General features: G+C 36.2%; 1 protein-coding gene across 1 annotated transcript in view; it reads left to right on the top strand.

Moving 5' to 3' along the window:
- The window catches only part of TRDN (triadin), a 117616-nt gene that overhangs the window by 76881 nt on the left and 21236 nt on the right, over positions 1-19499 (top strand). Inside the window, exons 12-13 of the mRNA XM_042016652.1 lie at positions 776-835; positions 18354-18431. Of these exons, the coding sequence (XP_041872586.1) occupies positions 776-835; positions 18354-18431 (138 nt within the window). The remainder of the gene's footprint in view (positions 1-775; positions 836-18353; positions 18432-19499) is intronic.

The raw sequence follows: 19499 nt of genomic DNA, 5'->3' as shown, positions 1-19499 counted from the left end.
TTTTCCTCACCATTCTTAATGTTAGAAATTTTTATTAAGCTCCCCAGCTCTGCTTATGTATTGGAGAAATCAACAGATAATCAAGACTTCTGGAGTCAGTTTCATTTAGATTCAGAAGCCTTAATTTCTAAATAGTGTAGTTTTAAAATATATATATATATATATACACACAGATCTAATATATACGTATATATTTGTTAAGATTAATGTTTGAAAAATAATTCTGTAGTGAATCAATAAAATTCTGTGGAAAATCTCATTGCTATAGGAGTGTAGGTACAGAGTTCTCTTTATATTCCCATTAACTAAATGTATATATTTGTTATACAGTTAAAACCATTTTAACAAAATACCGTGATACAAAACCTTTTTTAAAAATTTTCTATCAGCTGTCTGTGAAATTGATCTTCAAGGATAAGGAAAAGTGCATGAGACCGGTGGTCAGGCAGCAGTTTGCACAGTACTTGTGCACGTGGTTAGGATATATGTCAAGCAAAGCCAGTCCAGAAAAAGAGTTGGTAGCCCTGGGACGCTGGAAGATCTGCAGTCCGTGGCTAGCAGTTTTGAATTAGATCTGGACAACAAATTTCACTTTCTGAACATGTGAATCACTTGAAGGTCAGGGAAAAAACACAAATATATAGTAAGTAACTCTACTTATGAAAAGGCTACTGAGATGTCTTTGCACTGCCAAACTTTATCTTCACTGTTAAATACAAATGACATTCTAAGTTTACTTTCTTCATTGCTCTTCTTTTCCTTTTTGCTCTGTTAGATCAATATGCATTCTGTCGCTATGTGATTGACATGTTTGCGCAAGGGGATTTTTATCCAGGTACTTTCCTATATCATTGAACTCTGTTCTAATATTCTTCTGTTTCCCTGAGAGTTTTTGCTCCTTTATGTATTAAAAGTGTGGGGTTTATTATTGAAAGGTCTCACAAGAGCAACAAAGAGTGTGCAAATAGTTTTAATAAAGCATAAGAGCTAATGGCTGTTTTAATAAAGCTTCTAATTTTCTGTCTACAATGCATGAATTAAAATCAAGGTTATGTTAAAAGAAGAGTCAATGGAAGGCTGTAGAAATTGCTAAAAGTTTCTGTGCTTCTTTTGGCTGAGATGCAAGAGGAAGGAGCTTATTGTCAATAGCTTATTATTTGTTTTATTGGTTTTTTTTCCCCACAAATATCAAGGCTTAACTCCAAAATGCTTCAAAAATAGAACTTCCATTGCTGTTGGTATATAAAATACTTTAGCTGATCCATCACTTCTGTGCTTTATCCTCTATCTTCCCACATCTCCATGCTAATCTGTTCTAACACAGACACTTAATTCCTCATGAAAAAAAGGAAGATAGAGCTACTGATGATGACCGAGCATCATCTCATAATATTAAGTCAGTCTACCCTGACCTTATTTAATAAATATTCTTCCTGCTGAAGTCTAGACATACCGTAGAGAGGACATAATCCTAGGAATGAGAAGCAATAATATTAATGACAAGCGTCAAGGAGAGAATATTTAAGGACACACTAAGCCTTACAAACTTTGTTTATTCAATTATTTGCTCAACAAGCTCTCCACTGGTACACCTCTGAATTGGTTGTGGTTTTTATTATCTCTGCCTTGTGGCTTACATCCTCTCTTGACATGACCAGGTTCAGACAGAGCTGGGAAGTCCTAAGGATCTATCTGAGAAAGAAAAGGGAGATGGAGGACACAGATTTTTGTGGAGGAAAAATGATCAAACTTGGGATTCTTAAGGGAGAGGGTTTGTGTGGCTTGTTCTCAAAGAGTGACATGGAGAGGTAGCGGGTTCCATTAAAAGGGAACAAAATACTGCATCACCTCTAGGGCTTTTAAAGACAGCCAGTTAGAAACAGAGGGACTGGTTTAGGCTCAAAGGGGGAAATGATTAGCCAAACCTTCCAGAGACCTTCAGTCATGTTTTGATTTTGAAAATAACACCCTGTACCAATGTGAATGACCTAGTTTCTGGATTTACACAGCTGTACCATCAACAAATCACATGAGAAATACTTTCATGGAGATCTTCAAGATCTTTTTTACAGTTCTCCCAACATTTACAAGCAGCAGTGAGAAAGGCTCCCTGGCCTGTTTGACACTCTCCTGAGGCAGAGCAGACATGCTGTAGGAAGAGAAGATCTGGTTTTTATCGGTTTTCACCTTTCCGGCTACAAGGAAACTGGGAAAACCATGAAGGGGAGCAGTGAGATAGAGAGGGAAGCCTGTAGCAACTTGAATTTCAGAAGATAAAAGACATGACTTTTCCCTTCCAGTGTTTGTCTTGTGTCATATTAGTATGCTATGTGGTACTTACTTGTGGTAAGAAATCAGAGGTTAAAGAGCTGAAGGACATTAAATGTACATTGGGTGATCAGATGGCCTTACAGGTGAATGAAAAACTAGGGTGACAGGTTCAGGCCCCAAAAAGAGGATATAAATCATAAAGCATCTTAAATAATCTAAACTGTCAGTGAAATGGAGAAGGACTGCCCCTTAACTTCTCCCAAAGTCCACCTGGGGCTCCACCTGTAAAGCAACTGCTTTTTGACCTGGCAAGTCACTTGTTGACACCTGAAGTTAAATGCTGCAGAGGGTTGTTGTGCTGAAGCCAGACACATTTTTGTGGGAGAGAAAAAGAACCCCAAGCTTTAGTCAACCCACTGTCTTTTTAGTCAACCCATTGCCTTTCACTGTCTGTGAAAGGCAATGCTGAAGCATCCAGACTGTGTTTCTGAGAAGCAAGGTAGAGGTCAGGTATGATCAGCCTTGATTTATGGAAATCATTGAGGAGAGTGCAACCAAACAGTGCTCAGTTAGTTTGTTACTGTCTTTTTCAGGCACAGTGCTCATTTTACACTGTCCTTTTGTGAACAGAAGCATTACTGTTATTCATTTTACTGAATAGATAAAAGTGGGGAAAACACCCCTTAATAACCCTAGTATCCAATTAGCTTTAAAATCTGGTATATTTTATCCTTTTATCTGTCTATATATTTTATGGTAAAGAACTTTGTCCTAACAATGGGTTCTGAGTGCAAATCAGCTGAGGAATTTAATTACAGTCACCTTGACACTGCAATTCTTTCAAAAAAGGAATAATTTCTGTCAATCTCAATATTCCATTTGTGAAGGAGAAAAGAAACATTTTTTGTCATAGAAAATTCCTTCACATAGACATATTGGAATTTTCTATGACTAATGGTATCAAACATGAATTTCTGATTCCTTAAAATATATGGATTTATAATGTTAATAATAGTAATATCATTCAGCATTTTTTCTTTCAAAGTATTTTTGCAATATTTCTATTATAAAAAATAAAATCATGTACATTACTCCTAAGATTAGATTGTTTTATTTTTTTGTAAATTTTAAGCAAGAATTTACAGAAAAGTAGCTCACTTAATATAGCATTTTATAGTGCTCAAAAATTAATATTAAAAGTAAAGCTCAGTTCCTTAGCTTTCATTAAAAAATATAATTTTTAAAATATATCAATTAATGCACTTTTTCAGTCACACCCATCCATTAGAGGTCAGTTAACGCTATTGTGTTGATTTTAACAAATGAAGTTGAAATGTTTTTCACTTGCTCAAAGTTTAATCATGACACTGCATTCTTAGCTGTAAAAAATGAATGAAATGTACACAGGGAATTCAGGGAAGTCATATAAGGAAGAATTTTTGCTAAGCTGTTTCATGCAGCATTAGCTTTTTTTTTTGTTTCGCTGGTTAGTATTTGTCCTTGATACTGACAAATTTCATGCATGTTCTCCTGTAAGTCACAATAATTGTATCAAATAACTTCTAAGACTTCTATTTTACTTTTTATGAAAGATAAGTATTTGAGGTTCTCAGCCCTTTACAATAGATAATAGTGGAATTTTAGTCACAAACTCATATTTTCTAATCCAGTAGTCCTTCCCATGAATATCATGACTGCAACAGTGACCATTTGGGTTCTACTGAGATATTTATATGTAGAGCACTTGAGGCCCACTGCATACAGTATAAAAAATTGATTTATGATTTTATCTCTTGAGAAATGGACCTTAAAAATATTTTTTACCTTCTGTGTCGCATGCTTGTGATAAGTGGCAATTTCTCAGAGGAGCTGCTGAACCCCCTTTCATAGATTTTCTGGTCTTATTTGTCCCTGGACTACAGTTGCTCAGCCAAGGCAGTACTGTCTCAGTATTAACAAATCACTCTGTCCAAATTGCCTTGTACTCCTTTTGTCTGCCTGTAAATGAAGAATTAATATGCATTTCTTTCAGGATTAATTTTCCAAGTTTTCCTTATAAAGATTAAAACTTAAGGAGGCAAGCTTGTTTATCAAGAACATTAGTTCCGACTGCTACCCTTATTTTTCTATTGGCATTTCTGAAGTCCAAGACAGCATTTTTGATGCAGAAGACCACCGACTTATGTAGTTTCATGGATATAATTTATTCAATGCATTTGATAATTTGTTTGCTATTCCTGTATTTTGTTCTGAGTAGTATTTCTAATGTTCTTATTCATAGTTTTATTTTTTATGGGTAGGAGAAAGGGTTCTATTTTAGTAGAAAGTTTAAATTTGTTTTCATAACTACTTTTTTTATGTTAGAGAGTTTGAAATCCTCACCCATGTGGATGGATTTCAGGGGCACTAATTGGTCACTCTCTTAGCATGGAGCACATGATTCTCTAAGTTAACTGGATCTACTCTATTTTATTCCCCCTGCGTCATAAGCCTGTTTCCCCACTGTTCCCCTACTTTCCCTGCTATGCTTGCCAGCCACTACTCTGGCAGATCAAGGAGCTGTTCTGATGAAATGCCTTTATTGTTTCACAGCTACTGAAATTGGATTCTTGCCTGTCTGTCTTTCTTTATGGCACTTCAGCATGGGGTTGTGCATGCTGAATTAAGAGTGATAAGCATGTCTTGGGTATTTAGTCATAAAATGCACCTTTCTTTTTCTCACCGGCATGTTGTCTACTCATGATCTGATTTTGTTTTCTTTTTAATCACTGAGAAGTTTATTTTGCAGGCATAGATTTACTCTGTTCTGATTTTGGTTAAACCACTTGCATTTCACAGTACACCCGACTTACTACTGGATGGTCTTTACAGTTGCCTAATTGGCAACAAAGACAGTGGGAGCACAGATGTGGTATTATTCACAATTTAGACTTTCTAAAACCTTAGCACTGAAGCACACAATTGCCCTATGGAGCTTATACCACTTCCAATACAGCTAGATTGCAAAGGAATGTGGCCATATCAGTTCCTTTTATCAATGTACCCTTATATGTTTATTGTGTATTTCCATGTCAGGGTCCCAAATCCAATGTGATGTAGACAATTTTGCTTATCTTATACTGTTGAAAAAATATTTGCCTTGGAGAAGTTCACCAGGATTTCTGGCATGTGTACATCTCAAGAGAGTATCTTACAGGGTAAAACAGTCATCCCACCTTCTCATTAAAAAGTCATTGAAGCCTCACCTTTTGCACATATGCTCATGAAAAAAAAGCCAAAAAAACCCCCAAAAAAACACCACACTGTGACAAACATGAAGAGTCAAGAAATTAAGGCAAATTGTGATGAGTGTCCATGGGGAATCTTACAGACTGCCTGGTCCTGGAAATTGTAGACTGAAAATCCTTCATGTCTACAATTTTCTTCCAAGGCTTATCTCTTCTCCATTGTCAAGAAATATTCTGTCAAAGAGAAGGGATTACTGTTATTACACAATACGGCAAGAGAATATCAAGTCTGTCAGTATGATACTTGCCATTTAATATCAAACAAATAAGGAGATACTGGTATAAAGGTACATCAATATTGAAAGATCAGGGACTATATTGCTGCAAAAAACCCCCTAGAGCAATAGAATCTAATTTTGAAAGTAAAAATGCCTGTGTTTGCCATGGGTGGGCTGTAGTACTGGAACTAAATACTTGCCCTCGGCTGTTGAGATAGCAAAACACTTTAGGCTCTTGAACTATTTTTAAGTGTCACTCCTACTTGATTAAAGACTAGGATGTGTTGTGGATATCTCAATGGCAGGGAGCAACTTTTCAGCTTGTTACATTACATTTACATGGAGACAATTTTGGTGTAGTTTCACTGGGGATATGTTTGATGAAGTGCAATTAGAAAAAGGAAAAAAAGCAGTCATAATAAATAAGAAAGTAGCTTATTATTAGCTTGCTCTTTGGAGAAATTCAGCATGAAAAACTGTCAACTGAGTTATAGGCTTTCACATTTGAGAGAAAATGCTAAAGAATATAATCTTTTTCCTATGGAGAGATGCTTTCTGGTGCTAGCTACTCAGTAGCCCTGTCCCCAGTGGTAGAAAACAAGCAAGCCAGATATTTTTTTAAGTGAAATACTAAAGAAAAATAATGGGAGGCATTGAGATTTTTCCAGTTTTACTTTTTAAACTTTTTACTTTTTTACTGCCTGCTGAGGGAAATATTGTAGCCCAAGATTGGAAAAGATTTATCTGGATTCTTCTTCAGAGTTGACAGTTAATTGTCCATCAAAAAGCTGTTCACATGAGGAAACACTTGCCAACCCATTTGTTTCTGTGGATGACATAAATGGAGATGATTGAACAACAGAAATATTTCTCTAGTATTTCTCTAGTAATACCCTGGAACAGTTTTGAATACTTTTCAGAGTCTGAAAGGAAAGAATTGATGAAGAGTAATTTTAAATACATGTATGAGGAACTGAAAATTAAGTTTTAGTTATTGAAATTTTCTAACTAATTTATTACTGTGCAATTCTTACAATAAACATTATCTACATTTGGAGTTAAATATTGCTTCTTTAAACTTCTATTCAGCTATGAGAAACTATGAGAAGATATCTGATCTAATTTTAACAAGATTCTTGTCTATGACCCCCCTCTCTCACCCCAAAAACTGTGTCTATTTCGTCAAATGCTGAAATGACATTGATCTCTCAATGGGGATGTTATCAGTATACAATCCTGACACCATCCCACAGAGGCAAAACAACTATCCATTATTCCCAGTTTATATCATCCCACTGTGAGTCAGAGCCAGATGCTGGCACATGAAGCTGCCTCTGTCAACACTCTTATGGCACTTTATTGTAACTTTGCCAAAAAAAATTCAAATTACTCCCTCTCTTGGAAACAGCTACAAAGGGAATGTGTGTTATTCTGCTTCTGCAGAAGGGAATGTATGTCTTTCTTTGACAGTTCACTGCAAGGCACTCTGAGGGTCAAAATTATGTGATACAAGAGAAAGTCACAACTTTTGCTGATGTAAATTAGTCTAAATCTTTGGTTTTAATGGAAACAAACCAATTTAAGCTGTGAAGACAGAGAGTGAAATTACTCTCATATTTGCATTATGTTTTATTACTATTATTTAGTATTATAAGCATTTCACATAGTTCAGTAAACAAGTTTCAAAAAGAAGGGTGATTTCAATGGAGGATCATCAAAAGACTCAAATACTTTAGTTTTGAAAAGTAAGCTATTTAGAAAATAAAGGCAAAAGTTAAATGCCAAAAATCCTCCTAAACAGCTAATAGTAAACAAATTGTTTCCTGTTTAAAAGGTAAAAACGAGTTTAACAAGTGACTTCGTAAAATAGTTATTACATTTAATGACTCATAATTGATTTCCAGAATCATTACAATAGATAGAATTATTACAATAGATATTGATGTTACATCAGGTAGGTTTAAAAATGGAAACATTCTACAGGCAGCTTGAAGCAGCCTCAAAGTCACAGGCACAGGTTCTTGTGGGGGAATGTAACTACCCTGATAGCTGGAGAAGTAAAACAACAAGGCACAAACAGGTAGTGGAGGATCCCACAAGGAATGTTGTGCTGGTTGACCTCATAGTGACAAACAGGGAAGGCCTTGTTAGAGATGTGAAGGTTGGGGGCCATCTTGTCTGCAGTGACCATGAGATTGTGGAGTGCAGCATTGGGCAAGGAGAAACAGGGCAGTGAGTAAGATTGCAAACATGGACTTCAGGACAGCTAACTTAGCCTCTTTAGGGATCTTCTTGGAAGAATCCCATAGGAACAGGTCCTGTGGGAAGAGGTGTCTAAGAGAGCTGGTTGATATTCAAGGATCACTTCCTCTAGGCTCAGGAATGATGCACCCCAATGAACAAGAAATCAGAGAGGGCAAGAGACTTGCATGGATGAACAAGGAACTCTTGTCATTACTCAAGTGTAAGCAGGAAATACACAGGAGGTGGAAGCAGGCCACTTGGAATGAATATAGGGAGGCTGTCAGAGTAAGTTGGAGTCAAGGCTCCATCACAGAGTTGCTCAAGCTAAACAAGATGGCCAGCATCTTAAATGCCAACCATTTTAGCATAGCAAGAGTCTTACGTGGGTTGCAAGTAAACATTTGTCTTTCATGAGACATGATAACCCACAACCTTCTCCTTCAGTCAGTTTTGTAGTCCCACGTTATATAACTCTAAAATTTTAAGTGAGCTAATGAATCTGTTACCTTTAGAATATAATTCTGAAAATTCTCAGGGAAGTTAATCACCATATATTGAATCTCTCTCAACTTTAATGAAAAGGAAAATAGCTGACATCTATACAATGTGCCTTTAAACACCTCCTGATGCTGAATACACTGAAACAACATGAAGAAGGAAAAAACATGTTCTGAAGGGCTTCCAGTTTTCTCCTGAATTTTTCATTAAAAAGAAAAACCCTATATCTCTATTGTGGAACTAGGAGAAGTTACCCTTCTCATCCCAATATAGAATTCTATGCTGTCCCTGCTGGAAAATGATGAGGTTCTCTTTTAACAACAGTAATGGTACCAGTTCACCATATCACATAGATAAAAAGAGTATGGAAAGGATCTACAGGTACTTTGACAAGATACATTCCATCATGAAACATTTCAGCTTAGCAATAATTCCTCACCTCTTCTCCTCTGAGAACATGAAATGCAGCAGACAGAAGAGTGTTCAGCTTTGGCCTAAGCAACACACGCTCTCTTGTTTTATGCCCACCTACTTAGCATCCTATTTACAGCCACTGGGACTGTAAGCTGTGGCAGATCCACTCCTTTCACCTTTCTCTCTTCAGGTGCATCTTTCTTTTGATGTCAGCTTGCTTTCTGCATGTATCTGCTCTGACAAAAAGATATGTACCTTATGACATATATCTATAACGAGTCAAGATCACTTTATTTTTTCTCCATCAGGGACCTCTATTCCTCCCTCTGACAATTCACCTGCCTTCCTATTGTTTCACTTTGTCCTTCAATACATCCAGAATTATCTGACAAAGTAAATAACATAGATTTCAAAAGGTGTTCAATGCCCACACACATAATACCTAAACAGTGGGGGGTTTTTTTTGGTTTTTGGATTTGGTTTTGGGTTTTTTTGGGTTTTTTGGAGCTTTTCAGGGGTTTTTTGTTGTTGTTGTTGTTTTGTTTTGTTGGGTTTTTTTTAGTTAGGCTTTAAAACAAAATCCTTTCTCTATGTGAGATTTACTAATATAATTGTTGGGGGTTTGAGGAGCACTCTGTTACAAGACAGTATTTACAGGGTGAAAAATCATGCATGGCTTTTTTAGTCCTGGAATATTTTGATGGGATGAAGCATCATCTTCATGGGGAACCACAAAACAAAATGTTTGCAATTCATTGCACCTCACTTAGATACCCAAAATTTAATTGCCCAACTTTAACCTTTAGCTGTCTTTATAGCCAATGCTATGAAATGGAGGCCTCCAGAGGACAATTTCATCCTAAGAGAGATGCCTAAAATAGGAAAGATGAATCACCCTTTGAAGGTACCAATTTCTCTCCATTGACTATAAATGGATCCCTCGGGTGACTTATCTAGACATAACTGTCTGAAAGTTAACTTTTAAATGTCTGGTAGTGAGAGAGCCTACAGACATTCAAGAAGTATACTGCAAATGTGCAAGCAAGAATTTTGTTCAAATGAAGACTTGAAATGACAAGTTTTCTATGAGACCTCAAATGATATTATCAGGAGCAGCTGTTGACTCAATCAAGGAAACTGTGGTGCCACCTGGAAAAAAATGAATGCCAATTGCTATAGTATTTTGGGAGTGAGTGAAAGGGGAAAAGAAGAAATGGAGAGGGAAATAATTTTCTTGAATAAATGTGGAAGATATTCCCTATCCAAATGATTCAAACAAAAGAAACCCAAACAATTTTAGCATCACAACAAAAGCTCAGCCTTTAGAGCATCCACTTTCATAGAATTTAGGATTTGGAATTTTTAGTTGCTGTATGCTCACAACTTTCAATTTTTATTTATTTTAAATTTCTGTTAGATCCATTTATAGATTCGATGGAAAGACATGGTAAGTTAAGTCATTTCCCCAAAAATCATGGAGGATGCTTTGAGCACAAGGGTTAGAACTCATGACAGTGAATCCCAGGACCCTTTGTCCTAAAAATAACCTCTTTAAAGGATAGAGGATCTTCCCTGGCAAAACTAAAGGGAAAGAAGAATCAGAAGTTCCCAAAGCATTATTGGTTTAAAATAACCATTGTCTCCAGTATTACAGGTTTTTTGTTCCAGTGTTTCTCATAATTGCAGCCATGGCACTTAGCTCACAGTGATTTCAGTGGGAGTGAGTAAATAGGAGTTAGGAGCCAACACCTCTGCACTTTTGGGCCTTACTCTGATATTTGATCTAATAAAACCTCTCAGTTCTTTTTCCTCTAGCTTCAGACTGCATTATTGAAATTCTAACTTCTGAAGTATGGCTATGGATTCACTGTCTTAGGTGATTGCCAGGTTGTCCTGGGGTGATGTTATGAAGCCGCTTTATTCCTTAACCATCCCCTCAATGCCCAAGGACGCTGTTTCTTTAGGATGGGCCCGGGGGGCAGGGCCGGGGCCACGGGACCCGAGGGGGCGGCTGAACAGCTCAGCCCAAGGGGGCTCTGGGGGGCTCGGCAGGGCTCGGAGGGAGTATGCCGGGAGCGCTGTGCTGCTCTTTGGGTTTCCTTTGTGTTCCAGCTAGCTGGGAAAAGGTTCTGTTGGTTTTTTCTTGCTCTTCTTTTCCCTTTCCTTGCCCTTGCCTCACTGCCTCCCTTCCCTCCTCGCTGGTCCAGAGAGCCCATGGGGTGGTCCCAGCTGGTCCGAGCCTGAGTGTCTGTTCCCTGTCTGGGAATTTGTTGTATTTTGAGGGGTTTTTTTATCCTGTTCTACCCTGTTTTGTTTGTGTTAATAAATAGTTTGGTTTCTTTTTCCCACTCTCACTTGTGACCCATTTGTCTCATTGATGGAGGAAAAGGGGAGGCCCTTTTCCCTTCGGAGGAGACACTCATTCCGGAGTGTTTCCTCCTGAGATTTTGTCTCCAAAACCGAGACATAAGTATAGACAAGGCAGGTAACATAATCATTAATTTCTTGTTTTTCTCATTCTAGCAAAAAGACAGAGATATGAAAAACTTTGAGGCTTGAGAACAGACTTGGATGTAGTTTGAATTCCAGTGATTTCTATACTAAACATATTCATTATCCACAAATATCTGTAATTGTGAGGCATTATAGTATCTGTAATTTGTTTTTATCCATTTAGGCTGTTTTTAAATTGCAAAAACTGGCATATGCCCTCTTTCTTGAAGACAATATAAAGTATTAGCATCCCTGCAGCAATCACTTTCAGCTTTTCTGACCTGAGCACTGAATGTTTCTTAGATGTAGTTGGACTAAGGATGGTTGAAACAGTGATATGTACAGAAGAACCAAACAAAGAACATAAATTACTGAGCAGTGCTCACATGGCATAGTCAGTATCTATTAATTTTCATCATAAAAGCTTATAAGTCCCCTCCATTCTGTTTAATTGTTGGCTGAAAGTATTTAGTTGCAGTGTTTTCTCTTCTGTTTTAATTGGATACTTCATACTGTGAAATAAAAAGCATCTATACCAACTCCTGATATTCATGTTAATTATGCGAGGGGTCACTGTATATGATTCCAGTTTATTAAAAGTTATTTGGAGAGAGAGAGAGAAAGACTGAATATATCTTTCCATTTTATAATCTGCCTTTACAGTCCTTTTGTACTCCACTATGCAGCAATAACTATAATAACCCCTCATTACCACACAATAACCCATAATTTTCACTGTCCTTGTACTCAATTCTTTGAGATCTAGCTTTCGATATTTCTAAACATAACATGTAGGTTTATTTTTACCTGCTAACTGCCCATGACAAATAATGGGAGGAAGTGGAGGCAGCAAATTCAATTTTCAATTTTTTCAATTCAATTTTATTTTAATGTCAGGAAAGGCTGTGTGACTTCTTACTTAATGTATAATGAAAAAACTGTTAATACTTAACTCTTAACTCCTTAATGACTTCAGTCTCCTGAACATAAAAATATATCTGTTTTCACAGATGTAGATTGAACTAAAGAAGGATTTTGTGGTAAAAATATTTGTAAAGGAGTTCTCAACAGATATATTTTTGTAAATAGATTAAACTGCAAGCTCTGTCATGCCATGCAGCTAAAATACTTTGCATGCATTTCTGGACCCATAGCATCCACTTTAAGTTAAAAAAACCAACCAAACAAACAAAAAAAACACCTATAGCTCTACCCACGCCTCTTTTGCCTGCGTCATTTGTACACTTGTTATGCACACTTACATTGTATGAGATACAAACCACAGGAAAAGAAAAAATATATCAAACAAATTCCCAGCTGTGATTTTAATTGGATTTGGTGTCTGAGTGAAAAAACAGCAACTGATTTTCATACAACCTCCAGGAGTCTGTACCAATGGTTCTCACACCTGTTTAATTACCAAATCAAGAATTTTCTGTTCAGAAACATCACTAAACCGTGGCAGCAATTAGAATGATCTTCAAGGTCCCTTCCAACCCTAACCTTTCTATGATTCATTCTAAACAAATATCAATACATATTTATATGCTCATGCCTGCACATATATATAGCATGTATTATATTATTACGATGTAAAAACATATGCAGGAATCTATCATCAAATACAAAGGGTGAACTCAAACTTCTATGTATTAAAAATAGAAGGCTATCAAGTTGCTGCTACTTTTTGTTTGGTGCCTTGAGATGAGAAATTTAATCCTTCCCCTTACTCCCTTTCAAAAGAGCATTTAGAATACCAATCTGCATCCTTCCTTCCTACACCCTCACTTTTAACCTACTGGCCCTTGTTTTCAGCTTAGTCAATGTACAGCCTCCCAAGGGTGTTAAGTTATTTGTACAGGCCTGGTTTCATTGCCTGTGCATTGAGGGAACATCTCACAATAATGTGTTTTACTCATAAATTAGACTCTATATAGAGTTCCAGAATTATTTGCGATATTGTTAATGGATTTTAAATACATGCATATAGTGGAACATAGATAGATTTGGCATTATCCATGTAATCTCTCCTTTTCTTCTTATGCATCGTGAAAGAAACTGGCTGACAGTCAGTGTGACATAATGCTAAAATTTAAAAATTGCATTGCTACTGGTAATCACTGCATATATTGTAGCATAGGTTTTTCTTAAGTAATATCATCAACCTTATGCAAAATCAGAGTTTCACTCTATGTTGGGCAATTAACCATTTAATAAAGAGCCACATCCTGAGAGCAATTTAAAAACTTAAATATATGTTGGCTACTAAAATATACTTTCATAAAAACCTCATTTTACTATCCATTAATTCCATCTTCCCCTGACAAAAATTCAGTTCCAAATAGGTCATTAAAACCCTGTTTAGACTATTTTTTCCCATCTGACATAATTTTGTTCTCACTGTTAAGACTTGTGGCCACATCTAGATTACTAAATCAAACTCAACTCATCTGCGCTCTCTCTGAAGGTGATCTTTTTCTCATAGAGACATCCACATCCAGTACACTTCTTCGAGCTCAAAACGGGCTGACTGTATCTCAGCTATCTATTGGGGGTGGTCACTGGCCCCTGCCAATTCCTGAACGGAGCTAATGAATTTTTTGCAACACTGCTGCTTGACACAAGTCAGAGTTGTCAGAGGCTATCCAAAAATATGTTGCAGAATATGTATGTCTGAATTCCAGAGCCCAGTAATGTTCCCAGGAACCATTTATTTGCCAGTGTGCATGAAATCCTTGTTGTCACAGTGTGTTCCTCAGGAAAGAATACCTATATGGGGCATCAGTATTTTATTTAAGTAATGCATCCCAGAAAAAGAGCATTTGCATTGTACAGTACAGTTACACAATCTCACCTCTTGATCCTCAGCTGTTCTTTCTTAACGAAAAACAGTTTGCTCAAGGTTTTTCATGCACACGTAGCAAGCAAAGAAACCCTTCCCCAGAACGGTCACAGCCTAATGTCTGGAGAGTAATGACTGAAAGCTGGGAAGAGACTCACCTTTAACTTGTAGAAACTTACCATCAAAACTGGAAGCCTGGGCAAAATGGCTGGACTCCATTATGTTTTCAGTCCTCTAAAAGCATATTTGGCAGTCTTGCCTCATTCTGCTGATCCATGTCTTGTTCCAACATTCATTAAACATTTGATTGGAATTTACTTTTCATAACAAATTACTCTGAAAGGACACTTACTTTATTTGAGTTATTTTTACTATCACTAGAGAATGATGTCACATCTGAGCAGAATGAGATTTATCTGAAGACATTTTGCTGCACTGAGAGACTTTAACAAAGTGTTGGTGCTGTTGTACCATAGGATTCCTGCTGTTCAAGTAACTGGTATATGGATATGAGGAAATGAACAGTCACAGGAATGGTATTTCCACATGTTGCACTCTGTGATGGCATTATTTCTCTCCATACCCAATTGGAATATTCACCAGTCTGAAATGCCTGAATAATAATAATAATAATAGTAATAATAATTTTACAAGTATTTTATCTTTTTGTCTACAAAGATATATTTAGACACTTTATTAAGGCCACTGCAGACAAATTTAATTCAGAAGATCAGGGAATAAAGAAAACTCACATAATTTGATATTCCCATAAGAAATCAATTTATGCGCAATATGCAAACATGAACATTTTTGACACATATAGAAAGACATTTCCTAGATTGAGGAAAGTAAGGTAATTAAAGTTTGTCTTGTATTCCTTATCATGCAATAAAAGAATCTAAAATATCAATAAACCATGTCAGAATTAATTTCTTCAAGACATCTCAAGCAATTTAATAAACACTGATGACAGAAGTTTCCCAGAGCTTGAGGACTGTACCTGATTTTCAATGAAGAATTCATGGTACCTAGTTAGGGTCCTAAACCTTCTACTCATCCTTGCAGCCTATTTCTTTCCTCTCAGGCAGTGGAGGAAGGTACTCATGTCTTAATGTGACACTTTTTCTCCTGGTGAGAGCATTCCCATGATCTTAAATCCAAAATATTTCACTCTTTCAGTTTTTGTCAGATGTAATTTGTTGTCAGCTGTTTACAATATATATGAAGGAGATACCTATAGCACAACTGCATGGACAGGTTACACATGAAAATGTTGTGGATCAACTCTAGGGGCAGATTGGCATAGAAATGCATGCACATTCTTGTGCTTGCAATTACATCTTTTGGAGAAATCCAAACTAATATTTTTTTTAAAAAAAAGCACCTTAAATGAATCTTAGTGGTTTATCTCATAATAGAAAAATGAAGGCTACATTTGAAATGAGAAGCAAATAACATGCAGTGTTTTTTATAGAGCACTTTCAAAGCTGTGAGATAAGTGTATGTCCAGTAATAATAGTGGTAATCAGGATAATAACTTCTCGTGATTCATGGTCTAATCTGATTGTCCACTGGGAGCATTAAAAACATCCTGCCTTCCTCTCATTTACATCATGTATATGTGTCCAACTGGCCACTGCTAGAGTCAAGATAGTAGATCTCATTAATCCTAAAGGTCTGATCTGTTGAAGCCAATTCCTCATTTCTATTTATCAGTTGTCTGTACTACAGAAAACCACTTGTGCTTTATAATTTAAAGAGGAGAGAAAAAGGAAAAGAAATTTAACTTAGGTTATCCCCTTTAACATATTTCATCAAAAGAATGGATAAAATATTTATTCGTCTACTGTCCTTTGCATTCCCATCAAAGTGAATAGAGAGACGTTTAATAAGACATGGAAACATTAAAGAAGCCTTTTATCAGAGTGCATGGGAACCTGCTCAGAACAAGCATTTTGGCCTAAGGGAAAGTTTTTGATCTGTGAAGCTTAAGCTTTTCTGGCTTAAAACACTCTCATATCGGATCATGTGGTCAATTTGCATGAAATAAATGATTTGCTTAAAACTTGTAAAGCTATAAAATAGAACTTGAGAAGTCATTAGCAATAAGTGGTATCACACTGGCATTATGAGCACACTGGTGCAATCATTAGAAAACTGCTGCCACAGCAAAGAACAGGAAGATAATGGGGGCAGCCTACAATTTGACCTAGAGGAGTTAGATCATTGCCCCATACTGTAGATGCCACACTGTAGCCCAATTTATTGACTATCCTTCTTCATTATTCATCTACTCAACATTCTGAGCCACTGCCCTTTATCCTCTTTCACACAAAACAATTAATCCAAGTTATAAAAATTATCACTTTTTTTTTTTCCTTTTGGAAAGAAAAAAAAAGAAAAAAAAAGAAATGGAAAAATAAATAACTAATCTTTAGTCTAGGACTTTGATCAAATGTAGAAGAATACCTGTTCTTCATCAATTGTTATGTTGATTTTTGCTTCATTCTGAACTAGAAATTCAATCTATGAAGTTTCCATATGTTGACAGAGGTTATGAATTTAACTTTTCTATTCTGGCTGGCAGCAAAGGTAATCAGCAGCTCATTAGTTCAGTTTTCAACTTCAAGATTATTTTTTTTTTAGACATAAAGTGTTTGGAAAATCATGGCTAAACATCTTGATTCCTGAAGTTTGCCTAACATTCATTTTAAGGCTATAGTTATTCTGTGATGAGATTGGTAAATATGCACTTGGGTTTATTGCCAAGACAGGAAATATGTGGAAAATGTAAAATTATTACTATTTGTTGCAAAGCACTTTCAATACATTGGTTTTATCAACGTGTTAATATTTTATCAGTGGCTCAGGCACACGTCAAGTTTGAGCAGCTGTGTGTGTGATATTTTATACAAATTATTGGATGAACTGAACCACATGCTTCCAAATTACGTGCCTGCAATTGTACATATGCTGATGAGATGCAATAACATTAAGACCACGATACTCAAATCCCACTGCTATCTTCAAGATGATGTTTTTCTCATGCATTCCCCATGAGTATACACACCTTTGCAAAATGAGAGGGGTAAGTAAGATGCTGCAGTTTCCAAGGTCCAACAAAATCTTGATTTCTCTTCTGAGCCTATCACCAAGCATGAGGCATGCCTTTGAGTTTCTGATGTGAAGCTGGAGCTGAGATTTAACAGTCTGTTTGCATGTGGACTCTGGTGCAGTGAATGTATGCTGGTGCATAGGACTGAATCAATAGTGTACATAACTACTTAATTTTATTCCTCAGGTCACAAAAAATTGCACTTTCCAAATGACAATGACAGGATAATTACTGAGACTAAATGTCAGTGAAATAACTTAAAAGGAAATAAGGAGACTGTAAATATGTCATAAACTAGAAAATAAGCATAAGTAACATAAGAGTACATTAAATATGTTTGTGAATCTTTGGAGAAATGAAATGAAAAATGTTTTTTACAAAGTATGGTATCTGCACATAGGCTAAAACAGTACAGAAAGTCCCAGTTGAACACACTGAGAGAGCAGAGGTGTTTCAGTCAGCAGCTGGAATCAGAACCTCATCAGTGTTTACAATGCATGACCTGGTTGGTATTGGCTAATTAAGAATAATCCTTAAGGATGAGAAACATCATAATTTTTACTGGTGTTTCCAGGAGTTCATAATAAGTGGACTTGAGGGAGCAACTAAAGACCATTTGTTTGACAGAAGAAAATAAGACTTTGTTGTAGAAGAGGCATCATGAATATGTAACCTTATTATCAGAGTATTATTCTTCTCTTTTGAGTCTAAGGAAGAAAAAGAGAACTGTAGCATTTCAGCATATATTTGAGTTACTTGGACTTCATTGATTTCAAATGTGACTCTTAAAAATAAATTACTCTATTTGCTGAGAAATATATTTCCTTCTTGTGGTATCTGAAAGATATTTTCTTTTATGCACAGTGTAATATTTTTAACATGAGAAATTTTGAAGGGAGCTCAGGCTCCCAGTGAAACTGCTCAGCCTGTTGGTGAATCCATTTTCTATGCTTCTTAACCTGTATACTTAGGTGCAGGACATAAGGAATTGGTACCACCTCGTCTTCTTCTGGAACACAGTCCAAGAAAGAAACCAGCAGCTATTGAAGGCAAGTTTGAGTTTTATCGCCTTTATTGGCTTCTACTCATTAACTTGACTCTCTGTTCTAATGGATTTTTTGGGGTTTTTTTTGGTAAATATAATATATATTAAAAAAGTGATCACATTACTAGGCCTGGGACAGGAATGACACACTGACATACACATGACAGGACCTAAACGTTCCTTATAGTAGTCTCACAGATGGCTTGGGGGATTTCCTGAGTGAAACAGATTACAGGATTGAGGCCTAATCTGTAAAATGCTTTGAATGGCATTCAGCCATAACTTGCTATCTAACTATAAACATAATCAACATTATCCTCTTAATATACTTTGGATTAGTCTTTCACCTATTGTTATTCAGTAATGTTTCTGTGCATTATTTGCAATAATTTCTGGCTCTGCATTTATCAACCCTGTTGCTATTGTTAAAACCGCTGAAAGAGAAATACAAAGTCAGATCTTACCTTCAGAAGATTAAAACATAATCCCTGAAATTGAATTATATTGTTTATATTCTAATCATTACAGTAAAGTGGTTGAAGTAAGCATTTTAATTTTAAAATTAACTATGTCCAATGACTTAGAACTACTACTGCAATATACATTCTTGGTCTTTGCATCATACAATTTAATAGTACAGAACACCTGAGTCTTTTTGTAAAATTATGTAGTAGTGCTCAAATGATACTTGAGACCTTCAGTTGCACCATGGCACTTGTTAATCTCTCTCATAGAGCTCTTAGTTTTATGTTATCCAGAAAGCAATTGCAGTCTAAGAGAAAAACAGATTGGGTGGCAGCAGAATAAGTAACAAGATTTCCTGCATTTGAAAACAGAAAATGCGACCCAGGTTTTGGCCGGACCCATGACTGAAACAAAGTGTTACATTAATTAAATATTTCTGTAATGTGATTATTGTGAATCAGAACATGTGGATAAAAACAGTTATGTGACTTATTATCTCTTTCCCCAAAATCTTGTTACCTCAAATGAATTTTTCTTTTTAAATGCATTGTTTAAAGGAGTATAAAATTGTGGTTATTGTGACTCAGTATAGTACATAAATAGATTT

Source organism: Corvus kubaryi, unplaced genomic scaffold (genome assembly GCF_017639235.1).
Source record: "Corvus kubaryi isolate FWS band 111438036 unplaced genomic scaffold, C.kubaryi_AGA036_p1.0 split3-73, whole genome shotgun sequence".
Lineage (NCBI taxonomy): Eukaryota > Metazoa > Chordata > Aves > Passeriformes > Corvidae > Corvus > Corvus kubaryi.
Note: the sequence above shows the minus strand (reverse complement) of the source record. Positions and strands in the feature narration are given on the sequence as shown.